This window comes from Empidonax traillii, unplaced genomic scaffold (assembly GCF_003031625.1).
Source record: "Empidonax traillii isolate 1590-97213 ecotype Southwest subspecies unplaced genomic scaffold, ASM303162v1 scaffold31:size1920502, whole genome shotgun sequence".
NCBI classification, from domain to species: domain Eukaryota; kingdom Metazoa; phylum Chordata; class Aves; order Passeriformes; family Tyrannidae; genus Empidonax; species Empidonax traillii.
The window spans coordinates 633,134-650,614 of NW_020955224.1; the positions used below are offsets into that span (position 1 = coordinate 633,134).

At 43.9% G+C, this 17,481-nt stretch overlaps 1 protein-coding gene across 4 annotated transcripts in view; it reads right to left on the reverse strand.

Annotated features, from left to right (window-relative positions):
- Positions 1–17,081, reverse strand: part of COQ8A (coenzyme Q8A) — a 43,795-nt gene extending 26,714 nt beyond the window's left edge. The window contains exons 1-4 of one of the 4 annotated variants that reach the window (XM_027911256.1): positions 17,000–17,081; positions 5,223–5,420; positions 2,508–2,915; positions 1,596–1,662 (exon numbers count right to left, since the gene is read on the reverse strand). In XM_027911256.1, the coding sequence (XP_027767057.1) occupies positions 1,596–1,662; positions 2,508–2,915; positions 5,223–5,399 (652 nt within the window). In that variant the 5' untranslated portion in view covers positions 5,400–5,420; positions 17,000–17,081. Of the gene's footprint in view, positions 1–1,595; positions 1,663–2,507; positions 2,916–5,222; positions 5,421–7,895; positions 8,016–16,517; positions 16,567–16,991 lie in introns of those variants that run through there. The other 3 variants (XM_027911263.1, XM_027911278.1, XM_027911271.1) reach the window with 3 other exon arrangements.
- Between the last annotated feature and the right edge of the window lie 400 nt (positions 17,082–17,481).

The window sequence follows — 17,481 nt, forward strand, 5'->3', positions numbered from 1 at the left end:
TTCGGGGTTTTGGTTTGATGAGGCTATTTGTTTTGGTTTCTACCTTGAGGTTAGAAGACAGGTAGTTAGCTATACTTTCCCTAGAAGCATGAGTCAGCCTTTCCTCATGCAACAGCCTTGGGTGCCAAAAGCTGGAGCATAAAGCAACAGCACTAGAACCAAAAGTTCACGAAAAATTTGGTCATCTGCCACTTCACATCCACCAGCTATCAGCAAGCAGCAACAGATTAATTCAGAAGATGACAGCTAAAAGTACTGTGACATTTTTCATAAAATTCAAGGCTAGATTAGAACAGAGACCTGTATGCTACTAGAACTTAGGAACAACTGAGTTTTAAAGTGATGCCTTGTTACTGCAGAAAGCAGATCATGAACTCTTCTTCCCTTTAAGGAATACTAAGCATGCTGTGAAGTAAGGTGCCTGCAATGAGCTACAGGGCTAAAGAAATCTGACAAGCATGAAAAACTTATCACAAAACTCACTTGCTGTTTATTCCTGCACTGCACAGGATCAGTCCCCGCCCCTAACTCCTCCTAGTGTGCATAATAGTCTGACAAAGGGACACACAGGGAAAGAATAATTGTTTTTTTATATAATAGTTGATTTGAATTACATTTGACAGGTTATTTTTCTTTCTTCTGGGATCTGTAACACAAGGATGTCTACTTTGTACATGTGCTTCTCTATCAAATTTTGTGGAAGAGAATCACAAGAGCCACAAGAGAGTGTTCACAACATAGATAGGCTGCTATATCTCAAAACACTGCAGTCACAAAAAAACCCCAACCACAGCAACTACTCACCTAATGATTAGCTAAGTAAGACTAGTTGTGTTCATCTTTCCACCTGCCATAGTTTCCTTTTTCTCAGGAATATGTTAAATCCTTCAATGGCTTTTGATACTAGACATTATATGACCATCACCTGTTAATATTTCTGACAATATTTAGCTGCTTTTTGACATAGTAAGTCCCATTCTGCATGTAAAATTCACGTAGGTTTCAGCTAGCTTGATCTTACATGCTCAGAAATTACATCTTTCCTGGGAGAAAAGGGTTTATAAGCAATGGCTCAGTAAATCAAACCATGACTGTTATCATCTTCCCAACTTCAAAAAGCACTACCAAAGGGATATGTTTTATGTTTAACCACTATTCAGAGAAATAGCAAGGATAAGGTTGAGAAGGGTTATTTAAAATAACAGCTGCTCCAGCTGTCTCTCCCAACATTGTAAGGACTTGGAGGAGTTTCCTCAATAAGTGCAATAACATGTGCAGGACCAGGGTATTTGCACAGGCTGGGAAAAACCTGCACCTCACTTCCATTGAAACAGTGCAGTCCAGTATGTGTTACCATGAGGATGTGCAGCTCTGCTATGCACTCCCAAATCATCTGCCCTAAACTCTTTACGAGTAAAGGAAAAGCCTAAGTCAAGCTCTGAGATAACCAGCTGTTTTTGGGAAAGCACTTTCCTATGGCAAGCATAACCAGAGAACAGAAGCCCTTAATGTTTCAGAAGGAGCACTGTCACAGCCAGCCATTAACCAGTGCGTGCAAGGGCAGTGACGTGGCCCGTGGGGGTGTGCAAACTGACCTCCAAAGTTGGCGAGCCGTCCGATCCTTGTCACAGGAACCTTCCTCTCCCGGGCCCGCTCGCTGAGCTGCAGGAGAGAGGGGGAAAAGAAAAACAAAGAAATCCACAAATTAACTAGGCACACACGAGCAGATACCTGCAAAGTCAGAGCACAACTCAGAGCACTTGAAGAACTCTGTGCTACAGACAACCTTATATCTGTTGAGAGATTTTCAAGTGAATACAGTACAGAACTGACACACCCTGAACTGAAACACACACTAAGCAGAGGAGCAGATAAGAGGTAAGAGGGTGGGAAAGATAGAGTTGACAACCATGTTTGGAAACCCCATTTTTACTTTCAGCTCAGCAGCCCCTATATTTTGAACTCAGAAAAAACTGTGCAATGCTAACCCAAACTCCTTTCCACATATGGAACTAAAACTCATGGAACGTTTATCAGGTCCTCAGTACCGTAGACAATTCCTCCCCTCACAACAGCTGGAGCAGCAGAGGCAATATCCTGAGTAAGTGCACCCTCAGAGCATCTGATAATGGATTTGTGGAAGGAGGCAGAAGGTCAGAGCAGATGGCAAGTATTCCCACTGTAAGTTCTGCTATAACATATATCAATAAATACATTGAGTCTTCATAATCCAATGAATGAGAGCTCCTGTTAATATAAAACGGAAGTCTAACCCTTCGTATGCTTTTTAAACTTCCTCTTACGTCAGATTATCTTCAGAAGGGGCAAGTGTGAAAAAAAAAACCTGAAAAGCTATTGACAGAACAAATATCACAGAGATCAGAGCTAATGAGCATAACATAAAAGGGAACAGCAGAGGAAGAAGAAATGAAACACAGGACAAGGTTAGTAAGGACAATCAAGTACAGAAAACCCAGTATTAAGAATCCTTAATTAAAAGAACATACCATCTGTTTGTAGGGTTTCTGCTCTGAACCTCTTTTGGCCTGTCTGGCTTTATCAATATCTTCGGCTGTTAATCCACCAACAGAGGAATGGTCTTGGTGAAAAGCCCGATTTTGTCCAAAGGGAGCAGCAAAAGGATTTCCAGGGTCCCTAATGCCTCCAAATAACCTTGCATCCATTTTGGGAGGGAAAGGCTTCTGACCCATGCCAGAGTCTTCAGTCTCAACACTTCTAAAAGGTCCATTTGTCGTGTAAGAGTAAGCAGGGCCTTCACCGCTGTGTTCATGAGATTTGCCAGGGGCAGTGGAGAAGTCCATTGCAGCATCTGATGGTTCTCGGGCTGAGAAGTCATAGTCTCTCCCAAAATCCTCACCGAGATCAGTAAAGTTTTCCTGCTGTTTGCCTAGCTCCTGCAAACAATAATAGAGTTACTTTCAGATAAGAACTTAAAACGTGCTCCCTACCAAACCACGAATCTCAGAGATGGGCATGCAACTAGGCTGTCATGTCTCCACGATGATTTGTAGAGATTGTGGCTCTGTAGATGTTCACAGTAAGAGACAAGAAGGAGACACCAAGGACCCCTGAAATCCCTGGCAGTCTTTTAAATCCACTGATGGGACAAATTCGTTAACAGCTTCTCAAATACCCATAACTAAAGAAGCTTTATTCTATATATACTGACAGTCACTAAATGTGCAGTTCACTGGAAGCAATACACCGCTCGGAAACAACAGGTGATGCGAGCTGCAATATCCCGTAAGATGCATTTAGGAGGGATAACAAAAAACTAAACCTTGTAAGTTTCTTGTAAAATTCAGTTCTTCCCTCTACCATGCTCCCTCCTCCCATCCTGTCCCCCCAGTCATGCAACATCAACACTTTCAAGCCCAGAAACACCCAAAGCAAAAACAGATACCTACTTAAAGGCAGAGTAAGTTCATGGCCATGACACAAACAACTGCAAAACACATTTCATTATTCAACCACTAAACTATGGTAGGGCTTGTTGTATTCCCAAAATAGATAAAATTTTGTGCCTGAAGCAACGATAGCAGCATCAGGCACAGCAACACTCAAGGCAAGCTTCTCCTGACAGTTTCCTCTCTTCTGTCCTGACCTGCAAAAGCTGCCCCACTAAGTCCAGATATTTCTCACCATTTTTCAATGTAAAAAAAATAAATAAAGTCAGCAGCAGATTATTATCTCCTGTTTACTTATCACTTGACATATTCTTGTTACCTATCTCAGCAGTGGCAATACCATGGAATAACTGACGACTATTACAGCCAGTCACAGGAGTTTAAAACCTGCTGTGGTCAGGCCAGCAGGCAGCATATTTCAGGCTCTTTCCTAAACACTAATTAAATTTCCCTTCCCTGGAGAAAAAAACAGAACACGGTCTTTCCTGTTATTCAGCAGGTCTCATGCTATTTTGAACTTCAACATCACAGCAGCAGGGAGAGGAGAAATATGTTTACAGATGGGAACTGTGGCCACAATACTGACCAATGATTTCAAGCAAGAATGCCTCTCTACTTCTATACTTACATTTTTAATGTCAGACCACTAAAACCCTGTCACCTAATGTAAAAGCTTTCCTGTCTTCAAAAGAGAAAGTGCTGTACCTTTAAATTTCTTACCAAGCCCTGCTTTGGCAACAGCTTCTCTGGCAACTCATTTACAGAACACAGGGCTGCAGGGTTCTGCAGGTGGGCTCATGGGGCCTCTCTTTTGCAGAGAAACATGCACAGAAACAGAAGAACATCATCTCTCTCTCGGGTGCAAAAAGACAATGGCAAGACAAAGCACTACACCCATAAATAAACACACAACTTAGTTCTGCTGAAAGCTTAAACAGAACCAGGAAAACACAGACCCAGATTCTAGGACTGAAGCTACAGATTGCCATGATAGTCTCAGGTCTTTGCATAAAAAAACATCAAAACCTAATTCATTAGTTTCTGCTTTAAAAAAGATGATCTGAGCTACACCATCTTTCTAAAGGATGATAAAGATGATCCTTTTTAATAAAGAGGAGTTACTCAGACAAGCCACATGTTTGTAAGAGATGGCAACATAGCACATGTGAAGCTCTTGTAAATCTATTCCTATCTCTGGTGACAGAGGGTGCTGAATTTTTAAAAAAAAAAAGCCTGGCTCTCCTTATGTTCCTCATTTGAAAACCAGTTCTGAAAATTCAGCCTGGGCTGTAAGTGATGAACATGCAAACACCTGACCCTGAGCCATCCTGAAAAACATCACTAGTTCTGCCAAGAAAGCAAGCAGCACTGAGATAAATCCAATGCACTATAAAAGAGCTCATTCATTTAGTCAAGGAGTAGTAATCAATGCCTGAAGTTTAAAGGAGACTTTAAATAACAAAGCTGCTCTCCAATCTTAGCAAGAGCTTGATCTTTGACAAGATGAAGTGAACAGAGCATTTTTCCTTTTCAGCATGTCCTAAACACTCAGTAAAGGAAACAGAAACACACTGCAATAACATTTTCTCTCCCATTCCTGTCCAAGCACCTACAGCACACCACAGATCCCAAAGAATGCCCAGAGCATTGCAACATTTGTGTTATCGATCCAGTACTTGAGAGCTATTTTTGTTCACCATGTGAGTTCCTAGTCACTTACACAACAAAACCAAAAAAGTCCCTGAAAGAAAAGCAAACTACCCGATTAGACTGTGCACACAGAGCTTTGCTTACCTGCATTTTCCCCAGGGCAGAACTGAACTGTTCCTCAGCGGTGGCTTGGAGATTCCTTGCAATGGTAACTGCATCACCCCCGAGGAGCACCTGCCGAAGTTGTCCTGCTTGGGTTTCTAGGATTGCTTTACTGAGCTTTGTCAAGCCTCTCATGACCATGATGGCATCACCCGCCATGACTGATGTCTTTCCGTGCTGAAAGATAAAGAGGGGCCAGGGGAGGCAAGGTGTCAAGGAACAAGTTTGTAATGAGTTTCAAGTCGTCTAAGAGCCAGCAGCATAGCCCCAACACCTCTCTTTCTGCTTTGGCAACCAGCCCCTAGGGGAACCTGTCTGCAGCTTGGATAGGACACAGGCCAGGCTGAATGACAGCAAGTGAGCTGAACTCTCCTTGTGGGTGTTCATGAGTTAGGATAACTTTCCAGCACTCCACACAAATATCCAAGTTACTACTGGCCAGGGAAAGCAAAGACAGGTAAATGCCAGTAAACACTGCAAAGAGGGTCTTGATTCTTTCAAGATGTCTGAAAGGGATTAAAAACATTAGCATTTGACATCTAATTACTACAAGTCCCTGGAACATGTTCTTGGGGCCTGATAGCACTGACGAAGCACTGTCACATTGCATTTCTGCCCTGGAGCTATGCCTCCTCCTTTTACCCAGCCAAATTTCTTCACTCCCACACCAATGGTTAAGCATTGTCTGTTCTCCAAAGGTAGTCTGCTCCATCCCCAACGCACTCAGCTACTTTTAACTGGAAACTTAAGCATGCTCAGTTGGACCTCTCACAGCATTTGCAAAGTGCTGCATTTCTTAGTCCCCCTTCTTTTTCAGGGGGCATTCCATCTCAGACTCCTAACAGCCTGTTCAGTTTCAGTGTCTTTAAATACAAACTGGACACTGTAGGATGCACAGCAGAGCGTGTCTGACAAGAGAAATTTCCATCCATTCCTTTGCCTCAGCCTAGAACCAAGCTCAGGCTCAGGACACCAGCTTCCCCAACTGTGGTTCATGTAAAAGAAAACCAGGAGTGGCCAGAGTGTAAAACCTGTTTTGCAAGGGAGATTTTCACCTGCTCATTTCACTCATCTTCTACATCTTTAAAGCACAGTCAGAGTCACGGTTCCAGGGCTGGCTCAGTTGCACATCCTCCCATCTTTACTGACTCAGAAGACAGACTAGTTGGCACAAGATGCTGACTAAGGTTCAACCTTGCCCATACAGCATTCTCTATAATGATTTGGAGAAATTCTGTCTGCAGTAGGTACCAAGTACTAGTCTAAGGTCACATATTTAAGTTATTTCCTAGGTAGGTACACAGGTATCAATTCATTTTTAGAAGGTAACCTGTCAACATGCACATATGCACTTCAACTATAAACATTAATACACTGGCATGGTACAAGTGATCCTGAGTCAATAGTATACACGGCATTATGCTCAACTGCAGAGCACAAGTAACTGGATCCAGTCACCTTCTTGGCAAACAAACACAAAGCCTGGTAACAGCAGACAGGTTTGTGAGACAGTCATGCAGGAGAAGAATGGACTGCTAAAGCTGAAAGTTCTGGCTAAGTACACAATTTTTCCGCAATCACAGAGGAAATGCATGGATTACTAGAGCTGAATTTTAGAGAGATATTATTATGCAAATGCAGGATAAAGCCCAGTTACTGGAATATTTGTTCAACAACTGTTAATCAGTCATCAAAATCAGGAACAACCACTGCAGCCAGGGAATGCTGCACATTACATGCTTTAGACATGGTGTTAGAAAGACAGTCAGGTGCCTACAATGAATCTCGGCTTAATGGGTTAGCTGTAAAAATAAAAATTAAGCCCACACAGGGTTATTATTCTCTAGTTCTCTTTACAAAACCTATCCATGCACTCTGGACCTGTAAGAAGTGTTACTCCTGCATCTCTCCAAAGTTTAATTACTAGGGTTGTTTTTAACATTGTATAATGCATTTTTAAACTCAAAAGTTGCCTGTCAGGTAAGGAAATGTACTCTGTCAACAGGAAGTGTTTTTTACCCCCACATCTTCACACTGGAATTTTCCACATGGATCTCACTCAAAGCATTTACAGGCAGTCCTTGAAATTCAGAGCCAGGCAAAGAAACCAGCCAAGAACCCAGTACTGTCCCAGCTGAAATGAGACCATTCAAAGGTTGCCACTGTTAAGAAATAAGTGCTTTTGTGGCTGTAAGTACTAGCAGCACAGGAAAGCTTGAATGTAAAAAGCTTATTCCCTCCCTCCCTCCCAAAAAGGGCAACAAACAAAAGTAATGCAATATAGATCAGTGTACACTCAGACAACACACACAAAAATATCCACTTTTAACATGGATTCTTTCTAACCAACCATACTAAAACCATATCCTCCTTTCACCCACAAACAGCTGAAGATCTAGACATGAAGTGACATAATATGTGCATTTTAAAAAAAAAAAAATTAATCTCCCAACAAAATTTCAGGGAAGCTAATGCAACAACAAGTGAAAAACATACATTGCATAATGTGCATTCAACTCTCACTGCTAAATATATCAACAAGCAAGAAGGACCCTGCACAGACTTGGCTACAAGACACCATACTGGGCACATTGCTGCCAATATCCTTCTGACTTCCATGTTATCAGTTCCATTTTCCATGCACAGCAGCTATAGAGGCAACCAACTTGTTTTCAGTCAGCTCCAGATCCTCAGCAGGCAGCTCACAGACCCAAATGGAAATCACAGTATAAGCAAAAAGGCAAGGAGGACTTCAAAGGTCAAATCCGAGTCAGTCACCAACAAATAAAGGCTGAAATGGAAGAATGTATTTTCAGAAGCAAGACCCTACTCCTGCTTTTGAACAGAATTGTGGCTGTAAGCCACCTCCTTCCATTCCTTTTGAATACTTAGTCCTCACCTTTAACAAAGCATGGTCAGGAAAAAGCAGCAGAAAAAATAACTGTACCACGATGATTAATCCTTCAGCAACAGGCATCAGGAGCAAGAAAACATTCAGTACAGTCTGTGCCCATCATCAAGCAATATGAAAATGGGAGCTAGAAGTGCAATGAAAACTGAACTGATACTGGGTGCATTTTCCTCAATTGGAAAAAATCCCAGGTTACCTAGTTCTATAGACCCTACATTTAGCAGGACATGTTGGTTAGTTATCACAACCAAAAGGAGAAAGCATGAAAGAAAATATATGCTAAGAAATCAAGAAGGTAAAAGACTATACACAAAAATAACGAAGAATTAGGAAAATTACTTTTTTTCTTCAACGAAAAAGCAATAAGCACAAGCAAGGCCAAGAGACACAAAAACTGAGAAAGAAGAAGCACACACTTTCAAGAAGGCTGATACTATCCCAACACTACACTCGTTTTAATACCCAGTGCAGACAGCAGGAAAAGGATTTTTCCCCCCCTCGGGGCAAGTTCTATTCATACCCCTACTAAGTCAATAAATAAACAGTGTAAGCAAGTTCTATCAGAAACAGATTTAGTGAGTGACTTTAAACAGAATTAGTGCAAGTGTACAAAGTCTGTAACACATTTGACTTGGTCCCTGAGCATTCATTATCCGGTGCCAGCAAAGTAGGTCACTGGGGCCAGGGAGCACAGACAAGTCAGCTGTCTCTACGCAAGCTGCCAGAGTGCCCCTAACCAGGACTGAAGAGGGTTGACAAGTGTTCATCGTGAGCCATTTTACAAAAATAGGTAGGGTCAACAGTTTTGGTTTAGTAAGCTTCTCACAGCTGAATGAACCTCTGGAAAACACCCACACCTTCTAATGCGAGCAGGCTCGAGCCAAGGCATCCTCAGACACAGGGCATGCTCCAAACGGCAGACGGATGGGCTTGTACAGGTTACAAACCACACCGGCAGCTAAACCATCTCCTGACATTGCACTTGATTTAGAGCCCTGTTGCAACAGCAAAACTAAATCAATGCCTGGGATGCTCCTATGTGCAACAACCATCTGCACCACAAGCCACCATCCTCTATAACTGCAGTGTATTCTTTCTCTTCTTCAACATGCCAGATTACCAAACTGAAGGTTCAAGAAAGTGTAACAAAACACTCAGCATATCAGAGGCCAACAACAGAAAGAGAAAGCTACACAACAGGCAATAGATGAAATCATATCTTTGTCCTGCTTTAAAAACACATTCCTCCATTCTTTTCTTTTCTATGTGCTAAAGTGCTCCTACATAGAGAACCTGTAGCTCACCTACTGTTGAGTACTTAAAACAAACAAAACCACCGAAAACAAACAAAAACAACAAATAAACAAACAAAACCACAAAAACCAATGAAACAAAACCCCAGCAGTTCTACCCTGAATTATTTCTCCTTCAGGTCTGTAGAAGTTTTAGCTGCTTTCTTTATCTTCAACTTTTATTTTAAATAAATTAAAAATTAATCATCTTAGGCTGGGCAGGTAGTAAGGCAGATTATTAAATTTCACACTTCACGAAGAAGAAACAGCCTCTACACCTCCCCCCTGCTGTAATCCTTTATTCAATCACTGTAATCTTAGTTGTATCTAAACAAGGACTATAACCTTGGCATCAGTGTTATAAGCACACCATCAGACCAAGTGTGGCAACAAATACACCTAAATAAAAGTAACACGCATCACAAACAAGATACAGAAGACAAGGTACTCAGCACATTGTTTCATGGCCATAAACCAACAGTAGACTAAGTTAAAAATAAGTATTATTCATTAAGCTGCTCTGTTACTGTTCTTCCACAGATTTTTTTTCCATTTCTTTTTATGTGTGTTGCCATATCAACCCTTTCATGTGATCCTTTCACTCATGGTCTTTTTCAGTTCCATCACGCATCTCCCCACCGGTTCCTTTGATAGCAGATTTCCAGGTCCCTGCCTAGACGTATTTTCATTAGCTGGATTCCTTGGGTTGCATCTGACTCAAATTTTAACCACGCAGGGCACAAAACCTGTATTTTAAAAGGAGGAAGTTGCCATCATCCTTTAAATTGAACTGAAAACCTACCTTGCTTATCCTTCATTCTTCCCCCTTCCCACAACTCCTACACACTGTAGCTCCAAAAGAAATTACAGATCTGACCTACAACAGAACCAAGGATCCCTATATTTGAGTCCTGGCCCACGGCCTGCACTCCAGCCTCCTTCAACTGAATTCATCAAGTCTCGGAAAGCTGCTTTAAAACCACCCTTGCCCAAAGTAGTTTTCCAATGCCATTTAAAACAAACATCTTTGAAGGGCAGACGGAACTGCTTTGCTCTCTAATCGCTACAATAGCAGTACACACACTGACAGAAGTGGGCTGCTTGGCAGACAAATCCATCCTTCCAACAAAATTCAGAAGGCTTAGTGGTCATTTTTGGCAAATGACAGCTAGTTCAAAACCCAATTTTCCCCATAAATGGCCTGACACACAACATAAGAGTGAAAAGAATGCCTGGACACTTTAAAAGTAAGCACAGTCTGCTTTATTTTAGGCACAGATACATGCAGGCAGAGTGAATGCTCTGGACAAACAGCTCTGTTTCCTTCTCTCTGGACAATGTCTGGGGACATGCAAAAGCATGCACAGCCCACATGCCTGGAATTAACAGAGTATCTTTCTTCCCTGGCTGCAGATCTAGAAATAATTCACCCACAATTAAGACCCCAGTGAGAGAGCGCATTACAGGCCTCATTACAGGTCACTTCTGATACGCCTTGACACAATACACTAATAAGATTCTGCCCTGGGTGCACATTTCCCATTACACCGAGGTAGGTCCAACTCAGTTGCTGGGATTTTAAGGCTGCCACTCACTCAGTTTTCCCTGAGATCATCCTGTATTTGCAGCTGCTGGACCAAAAAAGTTCCCTCTACCCAAGTTCCCTCTACCTCATTTGCAGGGCAAAAAGGTTTGGACCATTGGGACAATATTTCAATCTGGAGTTGTATTTCTACCCAACATGCAATCTTTGTATTATTTATGTTACCAAGAGGCAAGGGAGAAAGAATAAGAGGACAAGAAAAAAGGGGATTTTTTTTGTTTATGCAGTGGGCAGTGCTTAGAAGTGCATTGCACTGCACTCTCTACATAGCTCAAAAGCTGCAGGCACAAGTGTGATTTTACTCACACAAATAATTCTGATATATTCTATGATTAAAGTTACTTCTCATGCATGTAGACAGTTCATCCAACACCAAGGACAACAGTCTATTAAAATTAAAATGGAACATGACCTCAAGATTAATACAAGATTATGGCAGATGCAATATCTGAAGCATATACTTAAGAAACAGAACTACTACAAGCTGAATCTACACCTTTATTTGGGTTTATGGCAAGTTTACACAAAAGCACAGTTCACTAGTTCCTCTGTCAGTATTAACATACAGCATCACTTTGAAACACAAATCCCCCACATCCATATGGAACAACTCCACCCAGCAGTATTTGTAAAAACGTTACACTAAAGCTCTGCCCTGAAGCACAAACACCGTGCTTCAAACAAAAACTGAACAGTACAAATGCCTCCCCCCCAGGTCTGTGGGGCAGCTCTATCCTCTCACAGTCACTTGACCAGTTAGAGCAGAAGAGACCACCAAAGGTCAGTCTCCTCTGAAGCACGGGGAGCCAGTCCCTGCCTGATGCACAGCTCCGCAGTGTCAAACTCTGCACAGGAAACAACAGAACTCCTCACTGGTCTCATACTCTGAACTAAAATATAAAGTATAAATCAGGAAGGTTATCCATTTGTAGCCATTTTTTTTTTGGCATACAAAGTTATTTTCCAATTGCTTTTATTGGAAGTCTTTACCTTCTGAAAGCACAGACTCCAATTTGGGAATTGGAAACTGATAAAGCACTACGCCTCACAAACAAGTGCAAATTCCTTTAGACTCAAATACACCATTAATTACAGCAAAATTCTTGAGAAAAACAGCACCTCTTCCTCTTCCATTTAAACACACATCATTTCACTCACAGACCTCAAAAAGCTCAGGAACGGGGAGTGATATCACAGTTCTCTACTCTAGAGGGAGGAGAGCAAGCAATCTACCTAAAGTTACACCACATGTCAGGGATGGGGTTGGGAACAAAATCACAGTGCTCTCCAGGGTACACTGCCTATCCCTACATATCCTCTACCCACCCCTACAGAGTAAAAAGACACAAGGATTTAGAGCTGGTTTGCTGATAACCTTAATGGTATATTTGTTAACAGTCATCTCTAATGATTAAATGCCACACTAGCAGTGGTTTCTAATTGCAAGCTTCTGGAAAACTAGACACACCCTGTAACTGTGCTGTACATCTGTCTGCCCCAGGTGTAAGATATTTTGCTAATTCTCCTTCGTGTACACCAGGACAGACCTCTGCACACTCTGTCCCATGCCACTACACCATGAAGTCAGGAAGTGGTACCCTCGCAGGTCTCCAGGTGGCATACACACCCCCTACACTCACACAGTGAGCATGACCCTTTCTGTCACCCCCATGGGCAGCAGCTCAAACACCACAGCCTCCCACTCCTGATCCTGCAGGCGTTCATGTCTGTATAGATCCATGGCTTCCAACCTTGCCCTGGAAGCCAGAGTTAAGTTCCAATTTAGCAACTTAGAACACATCCTAGTCTATTCATAGCCCCCGAACATACCAGCACCCTAGCTATGGGAGCTTTCTTTTTTCCTGGCTGTGCCAAAACCTCCCTGTAAGAAGTAGAAAAATAGGATGCAAGAAGAGGACCACAGGCAAAAAAAGACTATTTCAAGAAGACATAAATTGATCTCTGTGCTGAAAGGCAACATGGTCTATCAGAATCTACAGCTCCTGCATTACAGCTCCGTCACAAGTTATTTCTGTCAGCTCCTACTTACCACACATAGGTACTTTTGACACTATGGGAAGTAAGAGCAACGAGCTCTCTATTTCTTAGAACTAAACCCAACCTGCAGGATCTCATACCTGATACTGAATCTGTAATCTGCAACTATTGATGCTCTCTATGGAGAGCATTTTGAAATCACATTCTGCATAACATAAACGTTCTGCCTTTCCAAACTGGAAAATTCAAAGTTTTTTGCAACTTATATAGGTACTTTTTTCCCCAGAGTGAATTCTCTATGGCCATGCTCCACAAAGCTTTGCTATGCAATGTAAAATTGTAGGCTTACCAATTTCAGAAGAGTTCTCCAAAGGAAACACTCAATCCACTTGCAGCTTACTGCCCAGTCCTTCTCCCTTCCATCTCTTCCCTAGTCCTGACTACTCTCTTGACAAGCACTTTGACCATTATGAGGAATTAATACTCTCAAGTGGCACAATTCAGACAACGGGAGAGCTGTGACATTTCAGAACGCTACCTCAAGCCCTTTCATAGCACATTTGTTCAGCACATCCAGAAAAAAAACAAGACATGCAATTGGTTAAAAAGGAGGCATGAACAACAATTAAACAGGCCACAAAGATCTACACAGAAAACCAGGACTAAGTGCAGAGGCAAAACAAACACAGTAAGGGACCTCTGTAAATGGAAGCTATCGCTTCCACAGCACAAAACAGCTCTAGGACCATACAGACCACAAGCAAACCATCTTTCCCAGTGTCTCTACATACAGAATCTTCACAGGTTTTAAGAAAAAGACATAGCCTTATGCAATTTCCTGAAAAAAATTTTTTTTTTAATTCTGTATATCCATGCAGACTTGTTTAAGCAGAAATATGAACTTGTAAGTTTCTAAAAGGCAGCTCCACACATTGACAGTTAAGTTTTTCAGAGCAAGTGAGATCATTTTTCTATGCTGCATCAAGCACATAGAACATTTCAGATACTGAATAGCTTCATTTAGCTCCATACCTCTATGACTGACAAAACACAAAAGCCATTAAAATAAAGTGCAGAATCACAACTGTGCAAAGAAAGGGCAAAACATGCATCCTATTGTTTCTTGGTCTTTGTCACCAACTTAGACTGGTTTAATTTTGCCATCTTCTGTAAGGAGGGAGAGGTAAGGGAGGGGAGCAAAATAAGTGGTCTCTAAAAAACTGAAAAGCTAAAGACAAAAAATTTTCTATATAGATAGACATATGCCTATAAAATGAACTTCCACTGCTGAGTGGGAAAGCAGATAGTGATTGAACCCACGTCCTCAAAATACTGTGCTTTACTATCAGCTTGCATTTTAGCTCCATAGGCAAACAACTTATTTTCTTCTTCAGGTCCTACAGGAAAGCCGGTACTTGGAGCTCAGGCAGCACTTGAAATACTTTTATAAAACAAACCACAAGAGAAGTTACTCTTCTCCTAGAGATGCTCCATTCCAGAATATACAGTTCCATAAGCTAAAAAGCCTCTTCTTCCAAAATTCTTTCCTTAGCAGTTGTAGATCAACAGAACCAGAACTATATACAAACAGGAGATATGGTTCCTAAATACTGCTTCAGGATCACTATCTCCATCATAAGCTGAACTGTTCATCCCCATTAGTATAGAGAAATTAAAGGTAAAAGAGAAATACTTGTTTGTGCATCAAGCCAAGTCCTGAGATCAATTTGGCAAGGCCACACGGATCAATCAATTTATACCACACCCACTGACACACAAGATAAAAGACCACAAGAAACAGGTAATCTCTAGCATCCTTGTTAAAAAATAAAGAAAAAACACACAGGGAGGAAAACCAATCCTTACCTACAAAAACCTCTGTAAGTAATCAGTTTAACATTAAAAATTAAGAAGCTGGAATTCAGCTGCTGTCTCTTGTCTCTCTCAGTTTCCAGAAAAATAATAAAGGCTGACAAACAGGGTATGAAACAACAAACCACCATTTGCCTGTAAAAGGACTACTGGAGGACCAGAAGCCAAAAAAAGTTCTGTTCTTGCTGCATGGATGCAATGAGCTATTATTAACTTGTGTTAACTATCACAAATGAATTAACCAGAGCAGCATTGCACAGCACAGAATTCTCCTCGACAGCAGTGAAACAAGGTGATCAACACTCAGATGGTAAACGTGTGAAGGAATTCTCCACATCTGGCCTTTTCTTCTACTGATCACACGATTATTAAAAGGGAGACCCTGTCAAAGCCCAGCAGTCATTTTTTATCTCATCCTGAGTGAGACTGGACAACATAATACTGTTTATTCTAAGCGTATCTCATTCAAGGTGACCAAGGTCATTGCTAACTAAGAGCAACGAAAAAACACTTACAAAATACAAAAATAAGTCGCCTGGTCTAAGAGCAAGCAGGTTCTTGCTGGCTCTGGCTGCAGTTCACCTAAACTGCAGCTAAACTCCTTCTGATAACGTATGAAAGTTCTGATTGCATGGCAGAGAAATACAAATCCACCAATATTCTGTTAAACATCAATCTGCATCCAGCCTGTAACACGGAAGAATTTCTTAATCCCTCCTGAAGTCTTTTACTGAGCAACAATTAACTTTGGCCACTATCCTTCTGCACTGAGTGCTAAGAATTATTTTGCGTATGCTCAGTGAATACACCCCATTTAAAGACAAGCAACTCAGAAAAAAAGGTCAGAAACTGCTAGGTTAATTCTTTTTAGGAAAACAACACTGAGTTATTGAAAGAAAAGCTTTCACATTTTTCTTTGCCTAAAAAACAAATAATTAAAAAATCTGCTTAATTTTTATTGCAAGTTGCTTTCTAACTTCTTTATTTTTCATAACACTGACCACAAAGATTGGATTTTCATTGCACGGGGGAAATACGGAGAAGCTCCGCAACTACATCTCTGCTTGGTGGAATGAGACCGTGTTGGGCTATCAGAAATAGTGTTAATACTTAAGATACAGTCCTGCAGAAATCAGAATAGTCAGCAACCATGAAAACAACACTATACAAGTCAAACTTTTGGGTTTTTTTAGTTATTTACAGGTAGTTTCTTCAGTGTCTGTTTAAAACTTAAGTATCCCATCAATTCCTGTTGACTTTAAGAATCTACAAGCCTGTAAAAAGTAAGATTATTTCCTCACATACCCAACCTCAAGCAGAAGTCTCACAGGTTTTCTTTGCCCCACGCTTCAGCCACAAGCAAAGCTTAAAACAGCCAAAAGCTTGATTTTACATCCCTCTGCAACCAGACGCGCGGATCGGCCCCAGCAGCGAGCGGGAGCGGGACAGAGAACAGCGCGGCTCTAACCCGGAACAGCCTGGAAAGCAGCACGGCACCAGGCTCTGCGCTTCCTCCTGTCGTGTCCTTGCAAGGTGCATTCCCTACGGAGCGGAATTCCACCCTTTGCCCCGAGCACCTTCGGGCTGCGCTCGCCGCTCACCTGCCCGAGCGAGCAGCGCCGCCGTCCCGAGTGCAGCGCTACCCGCGGGCCAGGAGGCGGGACCCGGCGGCCCGGCTCTCACCCCGGGCCGACACGCCGCGGCGGCCAAGGGCACGGGGAGGGAAGGCCGCAGCACCGGGAGCCCCCTGCCCGGGCGCAGCCCCACCGCCGCCATCGCCCGCCGGACCCCGCACACGTCCCCCCCGCCGGGGGACGGCGCCGCCGCCGCTGCGGAGCGACCCCCGGCCCGAGGGCCCGCACCGGGCACCGGCGCCCTGCCCGCTGCAGCGCCGCCGCCATCACCCGCATCCCTTCCCGCACCGCTGCGCCGCATCGCAGCGGAGGAGCTCGCGGAGCCAGGGGCATGGGCAGCGGCACTACCGGGTGCTCCGCTGCCCCATACCGCTCCGCCGCCACCTCCTCCTCCTCCCTTCCGCCCCCTCTCCCTTCCGCCGCCGCGACCGCTTCCCATACCGCGGCCCGGCCCGGCACAGCCCCACAGCCACCGCCTCTCCCGGTCCCAGCTCGGCTTCGCCCCGCTGCGCTCCCCGCGAGCCACCCGGGCCCGCGTGCCTGCTTACCCCGCCACCGCCACCGCCCCCAGCCCGGCCCGGCCCGCGCCCCGCCCCCGCCGCGCTCCCATTGGCCGAGCCCGTGCGCCCCGCGCCCCAGCCAATGGGAGGCGGGCCCGGGCGGGGCTCCGGCCAATGCGGGGCGGGCCCGGCGCGGCGCGCGCGGCGGCTGCAGGGGGACGTGAGGCCCGTGAGGTCCGTGCGGCGGCGGCGGCGGCGGGCGGGGGCGGCGGGGGCGAGGCGTGAGGAGCGTGTGCTGCGAGCGGGGCGGCGGCGGCGGCTCCGGCGGGGGGACGGCTCCCCCCGGGCGGCGGCTCCGGCGGCGAGCGGGGACCGCCCCGGTGGCGGGGACAGTCAGAGGTGGCGGTGTCTCCCCGCGGTCCCGGCTGGCG